At 42.3% G+C, this 20,712-nt stretch overlaps 2 protein-coding genes and 1 non-coding gene across 7 annotated transcripts in view; all 3 read right to left on the reverse strand.

Moving 5' to 3' along the window:
* Window positions 1–6,484: 6,484 nt before the first annotated feature.
* On the reverse strand, window positions 6,485–10,437 carry LOC121556007 (death-associated protein-like 1-A). 2 transcript variants are annotated; one of them, XM_041869879.2, is made up of 5 exons: window positions 10,257–10,437; window positions 9,845–9,880; window positions 7,537–7,636; window positions 7,281–7,344; window positions 6,485–7,052 (listed from the first exon to the last, which is right to left on the reverse strand). In XM_041869879.2, the coding sequence occupies exons 1-5, from the start codon at window positions 10,321–10,323 to the stop codon at window positions 6,927–6,929; spliced, it is 393 nt and encodes a 130-aa protein (XP_041725813.1). In that variant the 5' UTR covers window positions 10,324–10,437; the 3' UTR covers window positions 6,485–6,926. The 2 variants fall into 2 exon arrangements, with proteins under 2 accessions (XP_041725813.1, XP_041725817.1); XM_041869883.2 differs by lacking the exon at window positions 9,845–9,880 and having other exon boundaries at window positions 10,257–10,423.
* Window positions 10,438–11,417: 980 nt separating this feature from the next.
* Window positions 11,418–20,712, reverse strand: part of LOC121551853 (plakophilin-4) — a gene marked incomplete at its 5' end in the record, with an annotated part of 103,249 nt that continues 93,954 nt past the window's right edge. For 3 of the 4 annotated variants that reach the window (XM_041864565.2, XM_041864555.2, XM_041864550.2), the window contains 8 exon segments: window positions 11,418–12,389; window positions 13,010–13,083; window positions 14,910–15,041; window positions 15,421–15,538; window positions 15,836–15,920; window positions 16,305–16,497; window positions 18,876–19,026; window positions 19,589–19,762. In XM_041864565.2, the coding sequence (XP_041720499.1) occupies window positions 12,135–12,389; window positions 13,010–13,083; window positions 14,910–15,041; window positions 15,421–15,538; window positions 15,836–15,920; window positions 16,305–16,497; window positions 18,876–19,026; window positions 19,589–19,762 (1,182 nt within the window). 4 annotated transcript variants of the gene reach the window in all.
* On the reverse strand, window positions 19,275–19,405 carry LOC121556511. The gene has a single exon (XR_005998186.1). It is a non-coding gene; the product is annotated as a small nucleolar RNA SNORA14 (small nucleolar RNA).

Genomic DNA, 20,712 nt, shown 5'->3' on the forward strand with positions numbered 1-20,712 from the left:
GGTGTGTGGTCTAAGTCTGGGTTTAAGGGTCTCTTTTCCAAGCTTAAAAGGATAAACATTCAACACCATGGGCATTGGCCATGCTGTCAATCCAGCATGACTTCTGCCGCGTTCAAAACAACTGAAAACTCGGAACTGTGAAATCTCAGACTTCAGTGAGTTCAAGACAACTGGGAACTCTGAAAAAAACTAACTCCGACTGGGTAAATAGGTTTTGAACGGTCATCCAACTCGGAATTCCAAGTCGGGAACTCCGGCCTCTTTCTAGAGCTCTGACCTGAAGATCACTGACGTCATGATTCGACCTTGTTTTTTTCCGAGTTCACAGTTGTCTTGAAAGTGCCATAAATCCAGAGAATGCCAGACTTTGATTACAAAATTTGCCCACAAAGACCACCGCACCACCTTCCTGTTCAAGTGAGCACAGTACAACAAGGTGAGTCCAAAAATGTATTGTATGCTGCTGCATAAATTTTGTAATATACCAGGGAGACGTACAGTAGGGGGAAAAAGTATTTAGTCAGCCACCAATTGTGCAAGTTCTCCCACTTAAAAAGATGAGAGGCCTGTAATTTGCAACATAGTCAACTATGACAGACAAATTGAGAGAAAAAAATCCAGAAAATCACATTGTAGGATTTTTAATGAATTTATTTGCAAATTATGGTGGAAAATAAGTATTTGGTCACCTACAAACAAGCAAGATTTCTGGCTCTCACAGACCTGTAACTTCTTCTTTAAGAGGCTCCTCTGTCCTCCACTCGTTACCTGTATTAATGGCACCTGTTTGAACTTGTTATCAGTATAAAAGACACCTGTCCACAACCTCAAACAGTCACACTCCAAACTCCACTATGGCCAAGACCAAAGAGCTGTCAAAGGACACCAGAGACAAAATTGTAGACCTGCACCAGGCTGGGAAGACTGAATCTGCAATAGGTAAGCAGCTTGGTTTGAAGAAATCAACTGTGGGAGCAATTATTAGGAAATGGAAGACATACAAGACTACTGATAATCTCCCTCGATCTGGGGCTCCACGCAAGATCTCACCCTGTGGGGTCAAAATGATCACAAGAACGGTGAGCAAAAATCCCAGAACCACACGGGGGGACCTAGTGAATGACCTGCAGAGAGCTGGGACCAAAGTAACAAAGCCTACCATCAGTAACACACTACGCCGCCAGGGACTCAAATCCTGCAGTGCCAGACGTGTCCCCCTGCTTAAGCCAGTACATGTCCAGGCCCGTCTGAAGTTTGCTAGAGTGCATTTGGATGATCCAGAAGAGGATTGGGAGAATGTCATATGGTCAGATGAAACCAAAATATAACTTTTTGGTAAAAACTCAACTCGTCGTGTTTGGAGGACAAAGAATGCTGAGTTGCATCCAAAGAACACCATACCTACTGTGAAGCATGGGGGTGGAAACATCATGCTTTGGGGCTGTTTTTCTGCAAAGGGACCAGGATGACTGATCCGTGTAAAGGAAATAATGAATGGGGCCATGTATCGTGAGATTTTGAGTGAAAACCTCCTTCCATCAGCAAGGGCATTGAAGATGAAACGTAGCTAGGTCTTTCAGCATGACAATGATCCCAAACACACCGCCCGGGCAATGAAGGAGTGGCTTCGTAAGAACCATTTCAAGGTCCTGGAGTGGCCTAGCCAGTCTCCAGATCTCAACCCCATAGAAAATCTTTGGAGGGAGTTGAAAGTCCGTGTTGCCCAGCGACAGCCCCAAAACATCACTGCTCTAGAGGAGATCTGCATGGAGGAATGGGCCAAAATACCAGCAACAGTGTGTGAAAACCTTGTGAAGACTTACAGAAAACGTTTGACCTGTGTCATTGCCAACAAAGGGTATATAACAAAGTATTGAGAAACTTTTGTTATTGACCAAATACTTATTTTCCACCATAATTTGCAAATAAATTCATATAAAATCCTACAATGTGATTTTCTGGAGAAAAAAATTCTCAATTTGTCTGTCATAGTTGACGTGTACCTATGATGAAAGTTACAGGCCTCTCTCATCTTTTTTAGTGGGAGAACTTGCACAATTGGTGGCTGACTAAATACTTTTTTCCCCCACTGTATATATATACATATACATATCCTTTTAACAAATACATTTCCCTTTATTACTTTCCAACCCCACCACCCCTTCCCTAATTGGAGTAAACTAGTGAACAACAATGCTTAGGCTTCTACTTCCAGCTTATACATACTATATACATTTTATAGACACAGTCAATTTTACAATAATTCTATTTTGTTTGTTTTTACTTCTGAACTTCCTCTACCCTCAACCTCTCCGATCATTTTCATGATGTCCATCTGGTTTGCTTCTATATGCCATATCTTTCTAACTGTGCTCTTTCACAAAAGTTCTCAACCTATAACCTATATACTTATTATAGACACAGTATGCTTACATTATTAGTTATCTTGTTGTTGTTAGTTATTAGTCCCATCCTTCAACTCCATTCAAACCACCCATCTATCTCTTAACACCATCCATATTGGATTTCTATTTGCCATATATTTTTTCAACTGTACTGTGATGTTTTACAAAAGTTCTGAACCTTTCTATTCTCATTGTTTCTACAGATTGTAAATTGAAAATACATTTTTTTGCTAAAATATTATTATTGATCGATTGACTATGACTTTTCAGATCACCCAGTAATGCTATCTGCAGGGTTAGCTCCAGGTAAATATTGCAATCCTTTAGCCATTCCTGGACCTGTGTCCAAAAACAAGCTATAAATGGACAGTACCAAAACAAATCTAATGATTCTGTCTCTTCGCAGCAAAATCTGCAGAGCTGGGAAGATTGTATCCCCCATATAAATAACATTCTATTGGTAGCAAGAATTTTATATAATAATTTAAATTGAAAAATTCTAAGTTTTGAATCCGGCGTCGTTTTGCGTATCAGTTCATAAACACTATGCCATGGGATCGGTACGTCAAAAATATCTTCCCAACTATTTTGCAATCTATATGGGATGGCTGTCAATCCTTTGGTCCTTAAATGAAATGGGTATACTTTTTTATTTATCACAGTTTTCTTTAACCAATTATGTTCTTTAATGCAAGGTCGACAGACAAGTTCCTTACTTTTTCCCCCTTCCACTTACCTCTTCCATTTTTGCGGTAATGCTGCAATTATTTGGTTGTAATTTTGGGTAGAGCAGACATTTCCATATGTTTTTGTTAGCTGCATGTGCGACATAACTCCACCAGTCCTACCGATGATATCATTTACGAAGATTATACCTTTTTTAAACATGTTGTCAAAAAAAAAAAAGTTTTTTTTATCAATTAGTATATTTGAGTTTAACCACAATATTTGTTGCATTATTTGTTCTGTCGTTTCTGGAGGATTAAATTGAAATTAAAACCAACTTTCTATGGCTTGTTTTAGAAATAGTGATATTTGGGAGATGATTTCCTTTTCAAATAACTGAAAGTGAGAGGTTGTAATCTGAATAAAGGGCCATTCTTGAACATTGGGTGAGACAATTTTACTAATTTTCTAGAGAACCAGTTCGGATTTAAGTATAACTTTTGTATGACTGAAGCTTTTAGTGATAGGTCTAATGCTTTAATATTTAATAATTTCTGTCCTCCGAATTCATATTCATTATATAAATAGGCCCATTTAATTTTGTCTGGCTTGCCGTTCCAAATCAAATTGAATATTTTTCTCATATAATTTAAAAAAAAACTTCGCTAGGCGTAGGCAAGACCATAAGCAAATAGGTAAACTGGGATAATACTAAAGAGTTAATCAGGGTGATATTTCCACAAATTGACAGGTATTTACCTTTCCATGGTAGCAAGATCTTATCTATTATTGCTAACTTTCTATTAAAATGTATTGGAGTGAGATCATTTATTTCATTTGGGATATGTATTCCCGAGTATATCCACATCACCATCAGGCCATTTTATTGGTAAACTACATGGTAATGTAAATTTTATTTTGTAGTGATCCAATACGTAATATAGTATATTTATCATAATTTGGTTGTAATCCAGAGAGGTTATAAAATGTATCTAGATCCTCTGAGGCTGTGGAGGGATTCAAGTTGTGGATTTTAAAGAAAACATGAATCAGCGTACAATGACACCTTTGTTTTTAAGCCCTGGATTTCTAATCCCTTGATATTATTGTTGGATCTGATTTTAATAGCTAACATCTCGATGGCCATAATAAATAGATATGCCGATAGTGGACAACCTTGTTTCACTCCTTGACAGTTTAAAACTTTCTGAGAAATAGCCATTATTTACTATTTTACACCTAGGGTTAGTATACATGATTTTAACCAATTTAATAAGAGATTCTCCAAAATTGAAATGCTCCAGGCATTTATATATAAACCCCAGTCGTACTTTATCAAATGCCTTTTTGAAGTCTGCTATGAATAGCAGGCCTGGTTTCCCAGATTTTTCATAGTGTTCTATTGTTTCCAGTACTTGCCTTATATTATCTCCAATGTATCTTCCATGTAAAAAACCTGTCTGATTTGAATGAATAATGTCTAACAATACCTTTTTAATTCTATGTGCTATACATTTTGCTAGAATTTTTGCATCACAACACTGAAGTGTAAGGGGCCTCCAATTTTTTTAATGGAAGGGATCTTTATATTTTCCACTTGTATTCTGTTTCAGTAATAATGAAATCAGACCTTCTTGAGTGTCTGATAATCTACCATTTACATAGGAGTGGTTAAAACATGCTAATAATGGTCCTCTGAGTATATCAAAAAGTATAATTACACAGTCTAATTGCTATAATTAATAATGCAATGATTTACATTTACTGTACATTTACTTAAGTCTATACAAACATGCCATTTTGTCATATTAATGAATCACTTCATGCTTTGGTTCATTCCTGTAATACAGCCAGATGCCCTGGACTTTGAGACAGGGTGTGTGTGTGCATTGATTATTTCTGTCCTCCAGTCTCCTCACTATGCATGCACAGGTAACCAGCCCAAATCCCAGCGGATCAAAGAGCCTCAAACACAGCTGAAGGATGGAACAACGCCAGTGCCTTCTCATATTCTGAATCTGTCCAACCTCACCATCTGCTGGATTGGAAGCTGGCTAAGGCTGACAGCTGTTGTAAAAATATTTGTTTCCAGCGTTAATATACTGCCTTCCGCCATCTTACAAAATGCCTAAGGCTAGTATGGCCTATCATCTCCCTGTGGGCCATAAAAAGCCTTCTTCACTAGTACTGACTTCTTTGCCACAAAGACTGACAACAAAATATGAAATATAAGCAGCGAGGAGCCCAAATGAAATGGTTTGAGATCCAGTTTTGGCTCCTACAGTAGTCTCTCTCCCACACATTCCAGATCATATTCTTCCATCTTGCACATGGTCAGTAAGACCTCACTCACACGCCATAACTTCTCTGCATTCCTCAAATGTTTCCACTATACACAGCTGTATGTATCGACTTCCATTTACTTAATGTGCCTATGCAATGTACAGTATGACTGTCAGGAAGAAAATTACTAAATTGTGTAGACATGTCAAACAAACTCTTAGGATATAATTCAAGCAATTTCATAGAGACTTGTTGCCTGTTCCTATCATAAAATAGCCAACTACACAATAACTGAAAGTAGAGAACTACTCAGGTTAATATCAGACAATAAGAGCCCATAGATACTCTTCATGGTGGATCTAGAAGAAGTCCTCTTCAGTGCTTTGCTGGGTTCAGCCTCACAACAGATATTTTGTGAGAGCCCTATAAGAGAACTTCCTTCCAAAGAGGCACCAAGTTCAAAAAGACACATTCTGCTGTGGGTCAGTTTCTGTGGAGACACCATGATACAGCCATACTGCTGGCAAAGCTTCCCTGAGACATGCCAGAAGTTTCACTCTCGGAAACACATAATGTATGCTGTAGTAACATGATTAAAGTATATAGATTATGGAGATGGTCTACAAAAATAGGCTACAGTGTGCATGCTCATGTGGAAGAGCGGCTCCTGTCAATATGATAGAGCAGCGAGCCAGAAAATCCCTTGGGAAAATGCACCCAAAGAGGTTTGAGTTGATAGGAGTGTTAAACGTCTATGTCAATGCTGCTTTCAAGACCCCTGGGAACACGGGGGAAAAAACAAGGTCAAATCGTGACGTCTGATCGTCAAGTAGGATGATCCGAGTTTCCGACTTGGCATCCAACCCCCCCAGAGTTCCCAGTTGTCTTGAACACACTAAAGTTGAAGATTTCAGAGTTCAAAGTTGTCTTGAACGCAACATACAAGTGTGACGTGTAAACGAAAACTCCATCTCCTTCAAGCTAACCATGTACTTGTCACCACCCTGTGGTCATGACAAACATTTCAGCATGACATTTTTTTTTTCAACTGAACTATTCAATGAAAGACACTACAATGAACTATAATTATACATGTGAACCTTGTTAAACATAAAACAAAGGACATTTTCTAATGCTATGCAATTTTTTTATTCAAGCCATCAACAAACGCTAAGCTTATCACTATGAAAACAGACACTGACGAAACAGTCAAGTCATCCAGCTTATACCCTCTTATGCAACAAACTAATTTCAAAATCCCCACCATGTGCGCTTTTAGTTCACTTATGGTTACAGGGTCGCATACACATTAATAAAAAGGCACAGTAAATGCTGGTTCATAGTAAGCAGAAATCCACCCATATCCCCACAAAGTTCACCTAAAAGAAGCAGTCACAAATTGCAACCAATTCAAAGTAGCTGAATTGATTCTACATTAATTAATAACGTTAAACATTCAAGTCTTTTCTGACATCTCATGTTGGTCCTCTCATGCATGTAACTAACACTTCCTGCTGGTCTTACACAGTTGACTTCACATGTTTCTCTCAGGCAACTTCAACACATTTTGCTTCAGAACTTTTTCGGTTGCTGGATGCAGAAGCTAGACTTGAAAGCTGGCGAGTGTGCCTTCTCCAAAGCAGGTCTGAGTCTGCTGTGTTTCACACTTACTGGGGTCTCTGGGAAGTCATGTCCCAACTGAAACAATTAAGAAATCATATTTTATAAAATCATGGCTTACCAAGCAATCTGGAATAAACTATTTGACTATGCCAATCTGTAGTAGGTAGGCTATTAGTAAAGTGTTTACTTGCATAATCATTACAAATGAAGCCAAGTGATTTTGTAGTTTACAGCTAAACCGGTTTCTTGGCAAACCCTTGTGGGACACTGAAGCAGCCATTCTTTTAAGTCAGATATCCTTACCTTGTCAAGTGTTCCTGACATCAAGACACTGACTAGCTGCATTCGGCTGGAGGTGGCTGCAGATCTAGAACAGTATTACATGTTTAACGACAAACTCAACATTACAGTTAAGTGTTTTCTTGATGTTCTCTCAATGTAAAAAAATAAAATCATCCAAGCTCCATCAATCAGCGAGACGATTATTGGGTCGTATTCATTAAGGACCTAATGGAAGAAAACAGACAAACAGGGAGGGACTACCTGAACTGTACTGTACCTGGGTTTGGGAACCTTCTGTTCCCTCTCTGGGTTCACATGGTGGGTGGCATGACTCTCCTCATAGCTCTTCTTGGCCACTCGTTTCCCCCCAGCCTTCACTGTGGAGCCAGAGTGGAACCGTTTAAAATAACTAGTTAACATTCTCATTCTTTGCCAATCCAGCATTAAATGCTATTTGGAAAGTTATACAAGATCCTCTGCACTTGATCAGAACGGAGTTCAAACTATTCAGAGTTACTGTAAGACTAATCTGTGAATGTTTTAATACCAGTTGGTTTACTTTGCCAATATATAAGTAGATTATGAGAGTATCAGTGTTGGAAGAAGAAAGTTGGTAGACTGATCAAGAGATGGCACTGGCAGTGAATACGGATTTATCAGTGGCTGCTTTTTAATTTCTCAGTTGCTTGCTATATGCAGCTTTAATCAATCTACTTTACACACATCCTGTCAAAGCAACAAGCACTTTGATTTTCAAGCATATAGCCAAACAATGTGCAGCTCTGATCAGAGAAAGTAGAATTTTTACTGCAAGAGTCCCTTTCAGGGGCTGTATGTAAGCGCATCTCAGAGTAGGTCAAAGCTGATGCTAAAGCACTCCTACGCTGATACACTTGATATGTATGGCCCCAGAACTTCTTTTCTGGGACATCATGTCACACCATAAGTGTATTCAACAGGCAGTGAACTACAGTGCCTTCAGAAAGTATTCATACCACTTGACTTATTCCACATTGTGTTAGACTGAATTCAAAATGGATTAAATTGATTCTCCCCCCCCCCAACACACAAGTGAAAACATGTTAAGAAATGTTTGCAAATTCATTGAAAATGTAAATACAGAAATATCAAAAAATTTTACATAAGTATTCACACCAGAGCCAACACAGGTTAGAATCACCTTTGGCAACGATTACAGCTGTGAGTTTTTTCTGGGTAAGTCTAAGAGCTTTGCACATCTGGATTGTACAATATTTGTACTTGTTTTTTTAAAGTTTTTTTTACTCAAGCTCTATCAAGTTGGTTGTTGATCATTTCTAGACAGCCATTTAAGCCATGCCATAGATTTTAGAGAATTGTCCTGCTGAAAGGTGGATTTGTCTCCCAGTGGCTGTTGGAAAGCAGACTGAAGCAGGTTTTTCCCCCCCTCTAGGATTTTGCCTGTGCTTAGCTCTATTTCATTTATTTGTATCCTAAAAAAAACGCCCTAGTCCTTGCCGATGACAAGAATACCCATAACATGATGCAGCCACCACCATGCTTGAAATTATGAAACGTGGTACTCAGTGATGTGTCGTTGGATTTGCCCCAAACATAACACTTTGTATTCATGACAAAGTTAATTTCTTTGCCATATTTGTTGCAGTTTTACTTTATTGCCTTATTGGAAACAGTATGCATACTTTTATTCTGTACAGACATCCTTATTTTCACTCTGTCAATTAGGTTAGTATTGTGGAGTAATGTTCAGCATAGGTAGTGTTTTTAGTAGTTAATTACTTTTTTGCCATGTAGTGGTGTAGCCAACTACTGGAACTACACTTTCTTTAGCAAAAATAAAATATGGGTTTAGTAGGCAAGAATTTCCCTTCTTTTTCAGCATCAGACCTGCCTAATTTTCACTTTGTGTTTAATAGGCTAAATTACACATTCTGTTAACATCTGACTCTAGAGTGATCTGTTCTTGCAATTTGAAGTCTGACAATTTTTGTTGTAGTTTGGATGTAGTGAACTACTTTTTCTTTAAGCTACATACAACATAATTGTGTTGGGTCGCCCAAAAAGTTAACATAGAACTGTGAGTTATAGATCTGTCATTCTCATTGACACCTGGTCTAAGAAGCAGGAGATGTTATATGTGCGCTATTTCAATGCTTTCCGTTTTAAAGTTTTGTTTTTGCATCTTTTACTTTGTGGAAAATATATTTCACAGCTGTTGAGATGGTACAATGATTCTCTATACTATACTTGCTTGTTTTGTCACAAACTTAAATTAGGCGAACTATTAGAATTTTTGCAACCAGGAAATGGCGGAGTGATTTCTGCAAAGTGCAGCTTTAGTGTAATTTAACTTCTTCCAGTGTGAAGTAACTGGTAGCTTGGAAACTACATTTTCAGAGTAGCTTCCCCAACACTGTCAATAGGCATTCTGCATAGATTAAGAAAGGGGGGCATCGCACAAATGCCGTTAATTAGCATTTTAATAAACAGTTTGATTGTGACTATGATTATGACTCAAAACCATATGTAGAAGCAACAAAACCATATGTAGAAGCAAGAACCTGCATGGGAAATATTCACTTAACTGTATGAACTGAACTTCAGAGCTGGCCATCCTGTCCCTTGAGCACAGAATGTACCACAGTTGAACAATAGGCTATGCTATACACTGATTCATGTTTCATAACGCATTGTAACGATAAATACAATTAAAAGTAGCAATGAGAGCATTTAGGCCAACTACTGCATGCAATCGTTATACGTTTAAATGTTTTATTAGTTTACCACCTACGCACTTAAGGTTTGTAGCAGAACCGTAACAATGTTTGCACGGGACGAAGACAAATAAATTCAACGAGAAGAGTAGGCCTATATGGTAAATACACTGAATGTAAACCACACTTATTTTCTTAAAAAAGCAAAGAACAATTTTTTACAAAGAAAATATGCACAGTTCAGTGACAATTGCGAATTAGTATGAATTAATCAACATTATACCTGCTGGAGGATGGCCAGCCTTCAATTCAAGACTCTCTCTCATTCCAGATTTAGATAGCTGCACCATTCTCGACTTCTGAACAACAATAACAGATCACAAACTAGGACAATACCAACTCCGTTGCTTTTATACTGCTGAAAGGAAAATGACGTAGCTGATGCAGGACGCAAGCATCAGCATATGGGGCTACAGCAGACTAATTTATTCCACATGAGTGAACCAGACATATGGCGTAAGCAGCCTCAAAAAGTTACATTGTTTTATTTAGTATATCGATTGGCGCATTTGTGTTTGTGGTGTGCATTGAGGATGTTCATGTTCTAAACCTATTTCCTACCTACCAATCCTGCCGTTCATACAACACCATTGCCTAGTTCAAAAACAACCTCCAGCCACTCCCCTCTGTGTTTGCAGATCTGACTAAAGCAGGATAGACGTAAGCAATATGGTAACTCACTATCTGGTTATGTGGAGCATATACATTGCAATCTGACTTTTTAAAGATCTGTACATTATGAAGGACCTAGAGTACAGGGAGGGGCAAGAGATTGTTTATGAACAGAACTCATCTCACATTTATCTTAGTGAAACATGCTTGCTTTTTATGTAATAAATTGTTTTAAATATTTTTTAAATAAAACAATTTACTTGATATCCTGGCAAAAAGCAATGCCTGCATTGTCAGTCTTTTTTGTCACTTCTAACAACTTTCAAAGGGTTTATCTGAAAAGGTCTATTGTCTGGTCATGAAATAAGACAAAGTAAATGCTGAGTGTCTGATCTGTCTTTATCATGTTGGATATGTCCCAAATGGCACCCTACTCCCTATATAGTGCACTACGTTTGACCAGGGCCCATAGGTCTCTGGTCAAAAGTATTGCACTATATAGGGAATAGGGTGCCATTTGGGGGCCCTGTTCAAAAGAAGTGCACTATGTGGGGCATAGAGTGCCACTTGGGATGTATCCGTTGCCTTCTTTTTCTATGTTATGCATGCAAAGATGAGAGGATGAGCAACAGAAGGGAGGAGTTGTAGAGCTCTTCATGGACCAAACGTTCACATTTATTTCTGTTGGTTGGTGTGCATAGAAAATGGCAGTGAACCATCCCATGAAAGGTCCAGGACAGAAAATGGAAAAATAAAGAGAATATCTGCAAAGTCACAAAATTGTCTGCAATTTATTTATAAAATAAAAGTAAACTTTTATTAACTTTGCAAGTTTATGTTATGATGTTATCTTTTCCCTTCTCTCCTTATTTCTTCATATACTGTATTTATAGATCTATAATATAGATTTGACATGGCACAAGTCTTTACCAGTGCTGATGAGCGTAAACCAGGTGGCATTTTTCTGTATTTACAATTAAATGATGGAAATGTACAACACTCCATGGCATACACAGTCTCAACATTAAGAACAAATACAAGTTGATCCCTCTGTACAAACTAACATCTTTAGATTACTTATTTTTTCTTATTTTTTTCAGATATGAGTTCATGATCCATTTTAGCCTACGAACATACACATACACATACCCCATCTGACTCTTTACCGCAAACCTTCCGTCACATAACCCACACCTTCACCATGCTACCACAGCTACGGGTTTCCAAAAGAAAAACTAACATCTAGACAGAGCAGGACGCCGCTCAAAATGATGTCCAATGCCGCCATCCCCAAACAAACCACTGCATGATTCTCTTTCTTCTTTTAAAACAACAACCACATTCCTTGATTTCCTTCTTTCTTTGGTTAACGTTCTGTTTCTCCATCTGTCATCGCTTCCACCCCCACATTCAGATTAACTTTTTAAAAACAAACACACAGATAAAAGTTCATGGACGAGTTCATCAGTTGGGTTCCAAGATGGAGTCCCTATACCCAGGAGTCTGGTGAGCCTGGGTACTGCTCCGCCCTGTAGGAAGGCCTCCGCGTGGTGGAGTAAAAGTCCACGTAGTTCGTGGTGGATTTTAGTCCATGGCCGTTCGACTGAGAGCTGTAGTCTGCCGTGGGGGGGAAGGTGACTACTTCCTCCATGTAGGGTTCCTCGTAGCCGTGTGGAGACTGCAGGTACATTCTGTAGGTGTCGTAGTTCCGCCTGCTCGGCTCCTCAGTGTAGTACACCTGCTGCTGTGGAGACAAGAGGTGCAACACTAAATCAGGTCTGTCTATGTGAAATACAGGAACATATCTACTTTAAACTCCAGTGTTTGTTTGGTTTATGGGTAATTTTTGGTTGAAATTCTAGTAACAACTAATTCACACTCTTTGGGCGGTTTCCCAGACACTGATTAAACCTAGTCCTAAAAAGCAAGATCAATAGAGAATCTCAATTAAAAATGCTTTTTAGTCGCGGACTAGGCTTAATCTGTGTCCGGGAAACCGCCCCTACATGTATCGAAACTCAAGCTGCATGGCTATACAGGGTTGGGTGTAATATCCTGACTGTCCAGTCTGAGAACGGGTGCAGGGAGGGGAAGGAACAGAGAACCCTCTCCCTGGGTCCTATCTAGGTGCCTGAGACGCCCAGCTCATCCCTATTACAGCAGTCACATTCACTCCAGCTCACACAATGGCTGATATGATGGATGTCTCCTAGCTCTCGCATTCATCCACACTGGAATATGTATCAGTCTCCTTGCATTAGTGTAGTGGAGCAAAAGACCTGTCTGCACCAGCCAAGTTTATAGTGCAGGGAAAGATGGAGATGGATGTCCGACCAGAAGGGACTGAGTCTGTATTGTATTTACCTGTGCTCTTCTGGGGTCCTCTCTTGTCGGCGAGGAGTAGGACCCGATATAATATGGCGGCGGCTTTCCAGACCCTGGAAGAGAAATGCACAACATAACGGTATAACTTCAACTTCGCCACAAACTTGAGTTGTTAGTGTACAGTGTGTCAAATATCACATCTCACACATCCCCTTAGGCATGATCTCTGTATATGATCAAATACAGCTACGCTGCATTGAACAGACTAATAACACACAGTCATAGAGTTGGGCACCAGCGTCTTATTGTTTGCAAAGCCTGTGGGATGGTATTTTCCTTGGCCCATTTTCAAGCCAGAGGAATCCTGAAACCCATTCCCCACTCTTGTTCCCAGCATTCTGGGTTTTTATGGCTGACCCAGGGAGTGTGGCTGGGTAGACTGGCGGGTAGGCGGGGTGAATGTGGAGGAGCTCTGTTTACTCAGCCCTCTCAGCGCCCCATTGTGGGCTGTCCATCTGGGTGCCCTGCATAGTCAATGTCCCAAATGGCACCCTATTCTCTATGTAGTGCATTACTTTTGACCAGGGCTCTGGTCAAAAGTAGTGCACTATATAGGGAATAGGGTGCCATTTGGGAAATAGCCCTACTGTTCCTCAGGGCAACTAACAATGGCCGCTTTGTAGTGGCTTCCCAGCCAAGTGGCTCACAGTGTGGGTGGACCAGCAACTTTATTGATCAGCAGACCCACTTAAACGCAACAAAAAGGCTCAAGTGCTCTTTTGAACTTAGCCGATCGTCCAAGAGACTTCAGCTCCCAATAAGAGTGATAAGAAAGAGCGAGGTATGGTGGTGGTGGTGGTGGAGCTAGGGGAGAGCTAGGGGAGAGCTAGGGGGAGCTAGGGGGAGCTAGGGGGAGCTAGGGGGAGAGCTAGGGGAGAGCTAGGGGGAGCTAGGGGAGAGCTAGGGGAGCTAGGGGGAGCTAGGGGGGAGCTAGGGGGAGAGCTAGGGGGGCTAGGGGGGGCTAGGGGGAGCTAGGGGAGAGCTAGGGGAGAGCTAGGGGAGAGCTAGGGGAGAGCTAGGGGGCTAGGGGAGAGCTGGGGGCTAGGGGGAGAGCTAGGGGGCTGGGGAGAGCTAGGGGGAGCTAGGGGAGAGCTAGGGGGGCTAGGGGAGAGCTAGGGGAGCTAGGGGGAGAGCTAGGAGAGCTAGGGGGCTAGGGGAGCTAGGGGGAGCTAGGGGAGAGCTAGGGGAGCTGGGGGAGAGCTAGGGGGGCTAGGGGAGAGCTAGGGGAGAGCTAGGGGAGAGCTAGGGGGGGCTAGGGGAGAGCTAGGGGGAGCTAGGGGGAGCTAGGGGAGAGCTAGGGGGAGCTAGGGGAGAGCTAGGGGGAGCTAGGGGAGAGCTAGGGGGAGCTAGGGGGAGCTAGGGGAGAGCTAGGGGGGCTAGGGGAGAGCTAGGGGGAGCTAGGGGAGGCTAGGGGAGCTAGGGGGGCTAGGGGAGAGCTGGGGAGGCTAGGGGGAGCTGGGGAGAGCTAGGGGAGAGCTAGGGGAGAGCTAGGGGGAGCTAGGGGAGGCTAGGGGGAGGCTAGGGGGAGCTAGGGGGAGCTAGGGGGAGCTAGGGGAGAGCTAGGGGGAGCTAGGGGGAGCTAGGGGGAGCTAGGGGAGAGCTAGGGGGAGCTAGGGGAGAGCTAGGGGGGGCTAGGGGAGAGCTAGGGGAGAGCTAGGGGAGAGGGGGCATGGAATGTGATTCCTGGGAGTGGTGAGGGGGATCAAATGGATTACGGCTTCCATAGAGGTAGAAATGACCCTAGGGGATACTTTGATCACGGTCTGGTGTACATGGCTGATACATTTTCAATCCCATTTCAAAGTCTCACATGATATACTGTGTTTTATGTACAGTAATAATTCTGAGATCATGAGAATTCTGTATGCACATCGCTTACCTGTATATTGATATTTATGTACATTGTTGTCCCCTTGGTTATTACAAAATTGCATAGTTGATGGTGCCCTCTGATAATCAGAACGGTGTTCTTTGATTCCCAGCATTGCAGGAGAAGAGGTTGCACTACCAGCTATGGACAACAGAATATGGAGGTCAAAATGATGAAACTTTCAATTAAACCGTCTTATCTAGGGTAACGTCCCAAATGGCTCCATATTTCCTATCTAGCGCATTAATTTTGACCAGAACCCTGTGGGCCCTGGTCAAAAGTAGTGCACTAAGGCAGTGTTTCTTAATGTTGGTCCTGGGGATTTTTGTTTTTGACCTAGCAGTACACACTTTATTCCACTAATCAACTCATCATCAAACCTTTGATGAGTGGAATCAGGTGTGTAGTGTAGTGCTAGGGCAAAAACAAAAATGTTCACCCAGGATTAAGAAAAACTGGGGAATAGGGTGCCATTTGGGACGTAACCTAGGTGAATTATTGTTTATGTAGCTAGGCTTACCTGACTGGTTGACCGGTGACATCTGTATGGTGCTGGTGGGGAGGGTGGGCTGAGACTTGAACCTGTCGCGCTCTAGAGTGGATACTGGCGTGATGAAGTGGTTTTGGTTCCATCCGTCCTAAAAGCCAGCAGAGAAAGGAGACAGTGGTTAGTTTGAACCACAAAGACCTGGGGTGAGTCCCAATAATATCTCCTTTCTCCTGAAGTGTACACTCGTTCACTTCTTCTAAATCTAAAAGCATTGGATTGGTGGCGGCACGGGCTAGTAGGAGTTTCCGCCGTATTTCATATACCAGCCATTTTCCTTTCAATTAAGGGAAGTGAACAAGTGCACACTTTGGCAGGATGGAGAGATAATTGGGAAGTAGCCCTACTGTACTTAGCCTCCTCATCCCAACACTGGTCATTTTCTTACCTTCTTATAGATAGTTCTCAGGTCTCTGTACTGCCACAGTGTGTTAAGGACCTGAGCAGCAGCTTTCACCACCTTCATAGAGTACCTTTGAGGACAGAGACACGCATGTCACCACACATTACCACTGAGAAGTTATAACTGAGGCCTCTTAGGAATATATGGCAAATACCTGGCATATTGCATGTTTCTGCGGTTAAAAAATGAGTCTACTCTCAACTGTTTGAAATTGCTCTCATTCCATTCCGGAATGTGTAACCTCAGCACATGAGCCTAGAGCAAGCTTCTGTGTGGAAGCACAAGTTGTCCTTCCTCATGCTCTCTGTGTGTATCCCAAATGGCACCCCTATCCCCTATATAGTAAACTACTAAAGTAGTAGTAGTACACTGAAATGTAGTGCACTATAAAGGGAATAGGGTGCCATTTGCGACGCAGACTCTGTCTGAGCAGCAGCTGAAGCCTCTCTCTCACCTCTCTCCCCTGCCCTTGGTGATGTTGACCAGCTTCTCGATGCCGCCCGTGTCGGCCAGTGCCTTGGCGTTCTCCATGTTCTTGTTGGTGACCTCGTGCAGAGTGCAGCAGATGGCCGCTACCGTCTCGTCAGAGAGCAGGGTGGTGTTCCCCCCAGGGAGACGATTCACCAGGTCCCTCATCGCATACTTCCCTGGGAGGGAGGGAGGGAGGGATGGGAGGAGGGTGGAGGGAGGGAGTCAGGGAAGGAGGAAAGGAGTGAAGGAGAGAGGGAAGGAGGTAGAGAACAGGGAAAGAAGGGAGGGAGGGAAGGAAGGAGAAAAGGAGGGAGGGAGGGAAGTATTAATTATGTACTTAGAATTTCTGTTACGAATTTACGAGCTAGATTAGGGCGAGGCTTCTTCATAAACCCATTTTGGCTTCCTCATCCTGACCTCTACATTTTACATTTTAGTCATTTAGCAGACGCTCTTATCCAGAGCGACTTACAGTTAGTGAGTGCATAATTTTTTTTGACTTTTTAACTGCAAATAAATGAACTGGCTACACCTTTAAATAAAACTTGAAAGCAACAGGGAGAGAGAGACAAAATGGAAATAAAGAGACATTCATTGCATTTTTTATATACTGTGTCTTACGTAATGTATTTGTACGGCAGGAGACCTAGAGTACACAGTGTACTTTTTACTTTGCAGATGCTATATTTGTTCAGCTTGGGTTGTACTGCCACAGCCTACCATGTGCCTTTCCTATAGGACATAGCATTAGTGCCCCCAAGGGTCAAGACCTACAGATCCTGGATTAAAACCCCTTGATTTTCCCCCTTTCCCCCTGTCTCCCTCAGAAGATCAGCCCCTCCAGAGTACCTCTCCACACAGCCCCTCTCCCCCCATTATCTCCCCCCTCTCCCCCCTCTGCTGCCTCTGCCTCAGCCTAGCTGGAACCCTAACTCTAACTCCTCATTATTTCCACATAGCTAGCCCATAAAAAAAGGGGTGATTTCACGAAAAACAAGATGGATTGGGATGCAACTGAAAGGTAGCAATCTGGGCATATAATCAGCAGTTAGATTACTAAGCATGAACGTCGTTCTTCTGGTTCTGCTTCATTTTAAACCTCTTATTTTCCATCTCATCTCGTCCCTTTTACACAGAGTGTACAAAACATTAAGAACGCTCTTTCCATGACATATACCAGGGATGGGCAACTGGCGGCCCACTGGCCACATGCGGCCCCCCTTTTGTAGGCCTGCCGACCAATTTCACCCAATTCATTCGGGGTCGGGGTCTCAACTTACTGTTGAGAGTTAGAATAATAGAATACACAAGGTGCAATTTCGAAATGTGGTTGTGCATCAGCAGTCACTCAATTAGCCCATGTCAGCTAATTATTTTAGATTGGTAAGTTAGTCTAGCGACCAGCTATCTAAACTTGTAATAAGCATGGTGGAATTACCGACCGGGGTGGGCCCATTAATCACCAGTTATCATATTAAAAACTGCAAACATTTGCCTCCAAACTGCACATTTTTCTCTCCACTCCATGGCAAAATGAGTAGAATTGCATGAAATTAGTTATAAAATTGCAAAATCTTCTCTCCGCCCCATGGAAAAATGTGTAGAATTGCAGCAAACGTGCTTTAAAACAGGCAAGATTTTATCAACGCCCCATGGCAAAATGTGCAGAATTGCAGGAAATGAACTTTCGCAAGGTGGGGGGGTATGGATGTTGATACGCAGACCCATGAGCCACTGCGGCCACTCAAAGTTGCCCATCCCTGACATAGACTGACCAGGTGAATCCAGGTGAAAGCTATGATCCCTTATGATGTCACTTGTTAAATCCACTTCAATCAGTGTAGATGAAGGGGGCGAGACAGGTTAAAGAAGGATTTTTAAGCCTTGAGACAATTGAGACATGGATTGTATGCCATTCAGACGATGAATGGGCAAGACAAAATATTTAAGTGCTTTGAATGGGGTATGGTAGTAGGTGCCAGGCGCACCGGTGTGAGTGTGTCAAGAACTGCAATGCTGCTGGGTTTTTCATGCTTGACAGTTTCCTGTGTGTATCAAGAATCCACCACCCAAAGGACATCCAGCCAACTTGACACAACCGTGGGAAGCATTGGAGTCAACATGGGCCAGCATCCCTGTGGAACACTTTTGACACCTTGTAGAGTCCATGCCCTGACGAATTGAGGCTGTTCTGAGGGCAAAACGGGGTGCAACACAATATAATAAAAGTGTTCCTAATGTTTTGTACACTGAGTGTATAGTGTTGGTCTTCCATTTATTTGCTCTGTGCTTGTATAGCACATGTACATAGCCTACTGTACTGGTGGGTTGCGTTCCATAACCGACTACATTGCAGATGCATTGTATCAACCAATGGTTGCGTGCCACGCCATCGACTGCGCAGTCGGCATCAAACTGTTATATCATATGATGCGGTGATCTGATATGTTAAACACCTATCCAGGTGTTGGGAGATCTGTCAGGCGTCTGCAATGTAGTCAGCCTGGAACGCGGCGTGGGTCATCCGTTCACAGAGCCAGTGTTTGGTCCTCACCTATGAGCTCCTTGTTCCTGACGTCCAGGGCCATGTTCCTCAGGGCGGTGGCCACAGAGCAGACCACCCTGTCATTGTCCATCCTCAGCAGCTCCACCAGGATGGGCAGACCCTTTTCCTTACGCACCGCCGCACGGATGTACGCCGTAAACTAGTACAAACGCAGAGACGACACAGAGACGACGTTTCAACTCTATTGAATGCAACTCAACTTAAGAGTGTACAAGAAAAAATAGAGACAAGAGAAAATAACAACAAAATATGTATGTTTTATTGTCACATACACCGGACAGGTGCAGTGAACGTTTTTTTACAGGTTCAGCCATCGTAGTACAGAAATGTTTTTTCTGCTTCAGAAAACCAGACAACAGACAACAATGATGTCATAGCCCCTGTGATAAATGTCCTAGAGCTGAAATAACCAAGAGCCACTGACACACGACCCTCAGCTTTGGATGTCTAGTTAGATCTAGCGTCCTTCCTTGTCCCAGAAGCTACCAATAGCAACTAGGGGGTTTAGGAGAATGCACTATAAGTGACTATTGACATTAGTTTCACTGACATGCTTATGGAGGAGAGTTCCCCTTTAAATATGATTAACTTCACATAGCTAATAGACTATTAATTAATAAAATAACACACAATAGACTAGTGTTCTTGTCATCTCCTGTCCTGGGTGCTGTGTAGTGTGTACTCGGTAGTGTACTCCATACCTTCCAGTTCCCGGCAGACAGGTTCTGTAGGGAGCCTGCCGAGCCCTCCAGAGTGGCAGGGTTGGAGCTCTCAGCCAGCAGGGTCAGATAGGGCTTCACCACGGCTGGGTGCCACAACATCTCCGCCCCCTTGGGGGACTTGGAGAAGCCGGGGATGGGGCCAACTCCGTCCCACTGAGAACACATTACAAGCACATGATCATGATTAGAGGTTCTAATTAAGCAATAAGGCCCGAGGAGTTGTGGTATATGGCCAATAAACATTGGCAAAGGGCTGTTCTTATGCACGACACAACGTGGAGTGCCTGGATTCAGGCATTAGCCGTGGTATATTGGCCATTTACCACAAACCTCCAAGGTACCTTTTTCTATTATAAACTGGTTGCCAACATAATTAGAACAGTAAAAATAAATGTTTTGTCATACGCGTGGTACACTGTATATACCACGGCTTTCAGTCAATCAGCATTCAGGGCTCAAACCACCCAGTTCATAATAAAACTTTGACTATATATGATGAATGAGATTCACTGTAGATCAGCACTCCTACTGTGAGACGCTTTGTGGATACGGGCCATGGTCTTCTCTAGAGTGCTCCTAGAAGAGTTAAAGTAATAGTTCACTCCAAAATCTAAGTTGTCAAATGTTTTCCATTTCTCAGAAGGGAGAAATTAGTCCAAGTCCTATCATGCCATCTGTTGCGTAGATCCAACTATACGACGCCTTGATCCCAAATGATTTGAAAAGACAGGCAGGCACCGTCATCTAATTTTGTAATGTTAGACAAAACAGAAGTCGTGGGACATGGACTCTCGCTACTAGACTACTGTTGAGATCTTTAAGAAAAACGTTTGACAAACATTTGGAGTGAACATTCACTTAAGGCATAGGGAAGTGTCATGTGTTCTAATTCCACCACTCAGTGATGAGTTGTTATCCCTGAACTCAGCTGGAGTGAACATTCACTTTGAACACCTAGGAAGTGATATTTCCACCCTCAGACTGAAGTTTCATCCCAAAATGGCACCTATTCCCTATATAGTGCACTACTTTTGACCAGGACCCATAGGGTGCACTACAAGAAGGTGCACTACATAGGGAATAGGGGTGCCATTTGAGCTCAC

The sequence above is a fragment of the Coregonus clupeaformis genome, chromosome 4 (assembly GCF_020615455.1).
Source record: "Coregonus clupeaformis isolate EN_2021a chromosome 4, ASM2061545v1, whole genome shotgun sequence".
In the NCBI taxonomy this organism is placed as follows: Eukaryota; Metazoa; Chordata; class Actinopteri; order Salmoniformes; family Salmonidae; genus Coregonus; species Coregonus clupeaformis.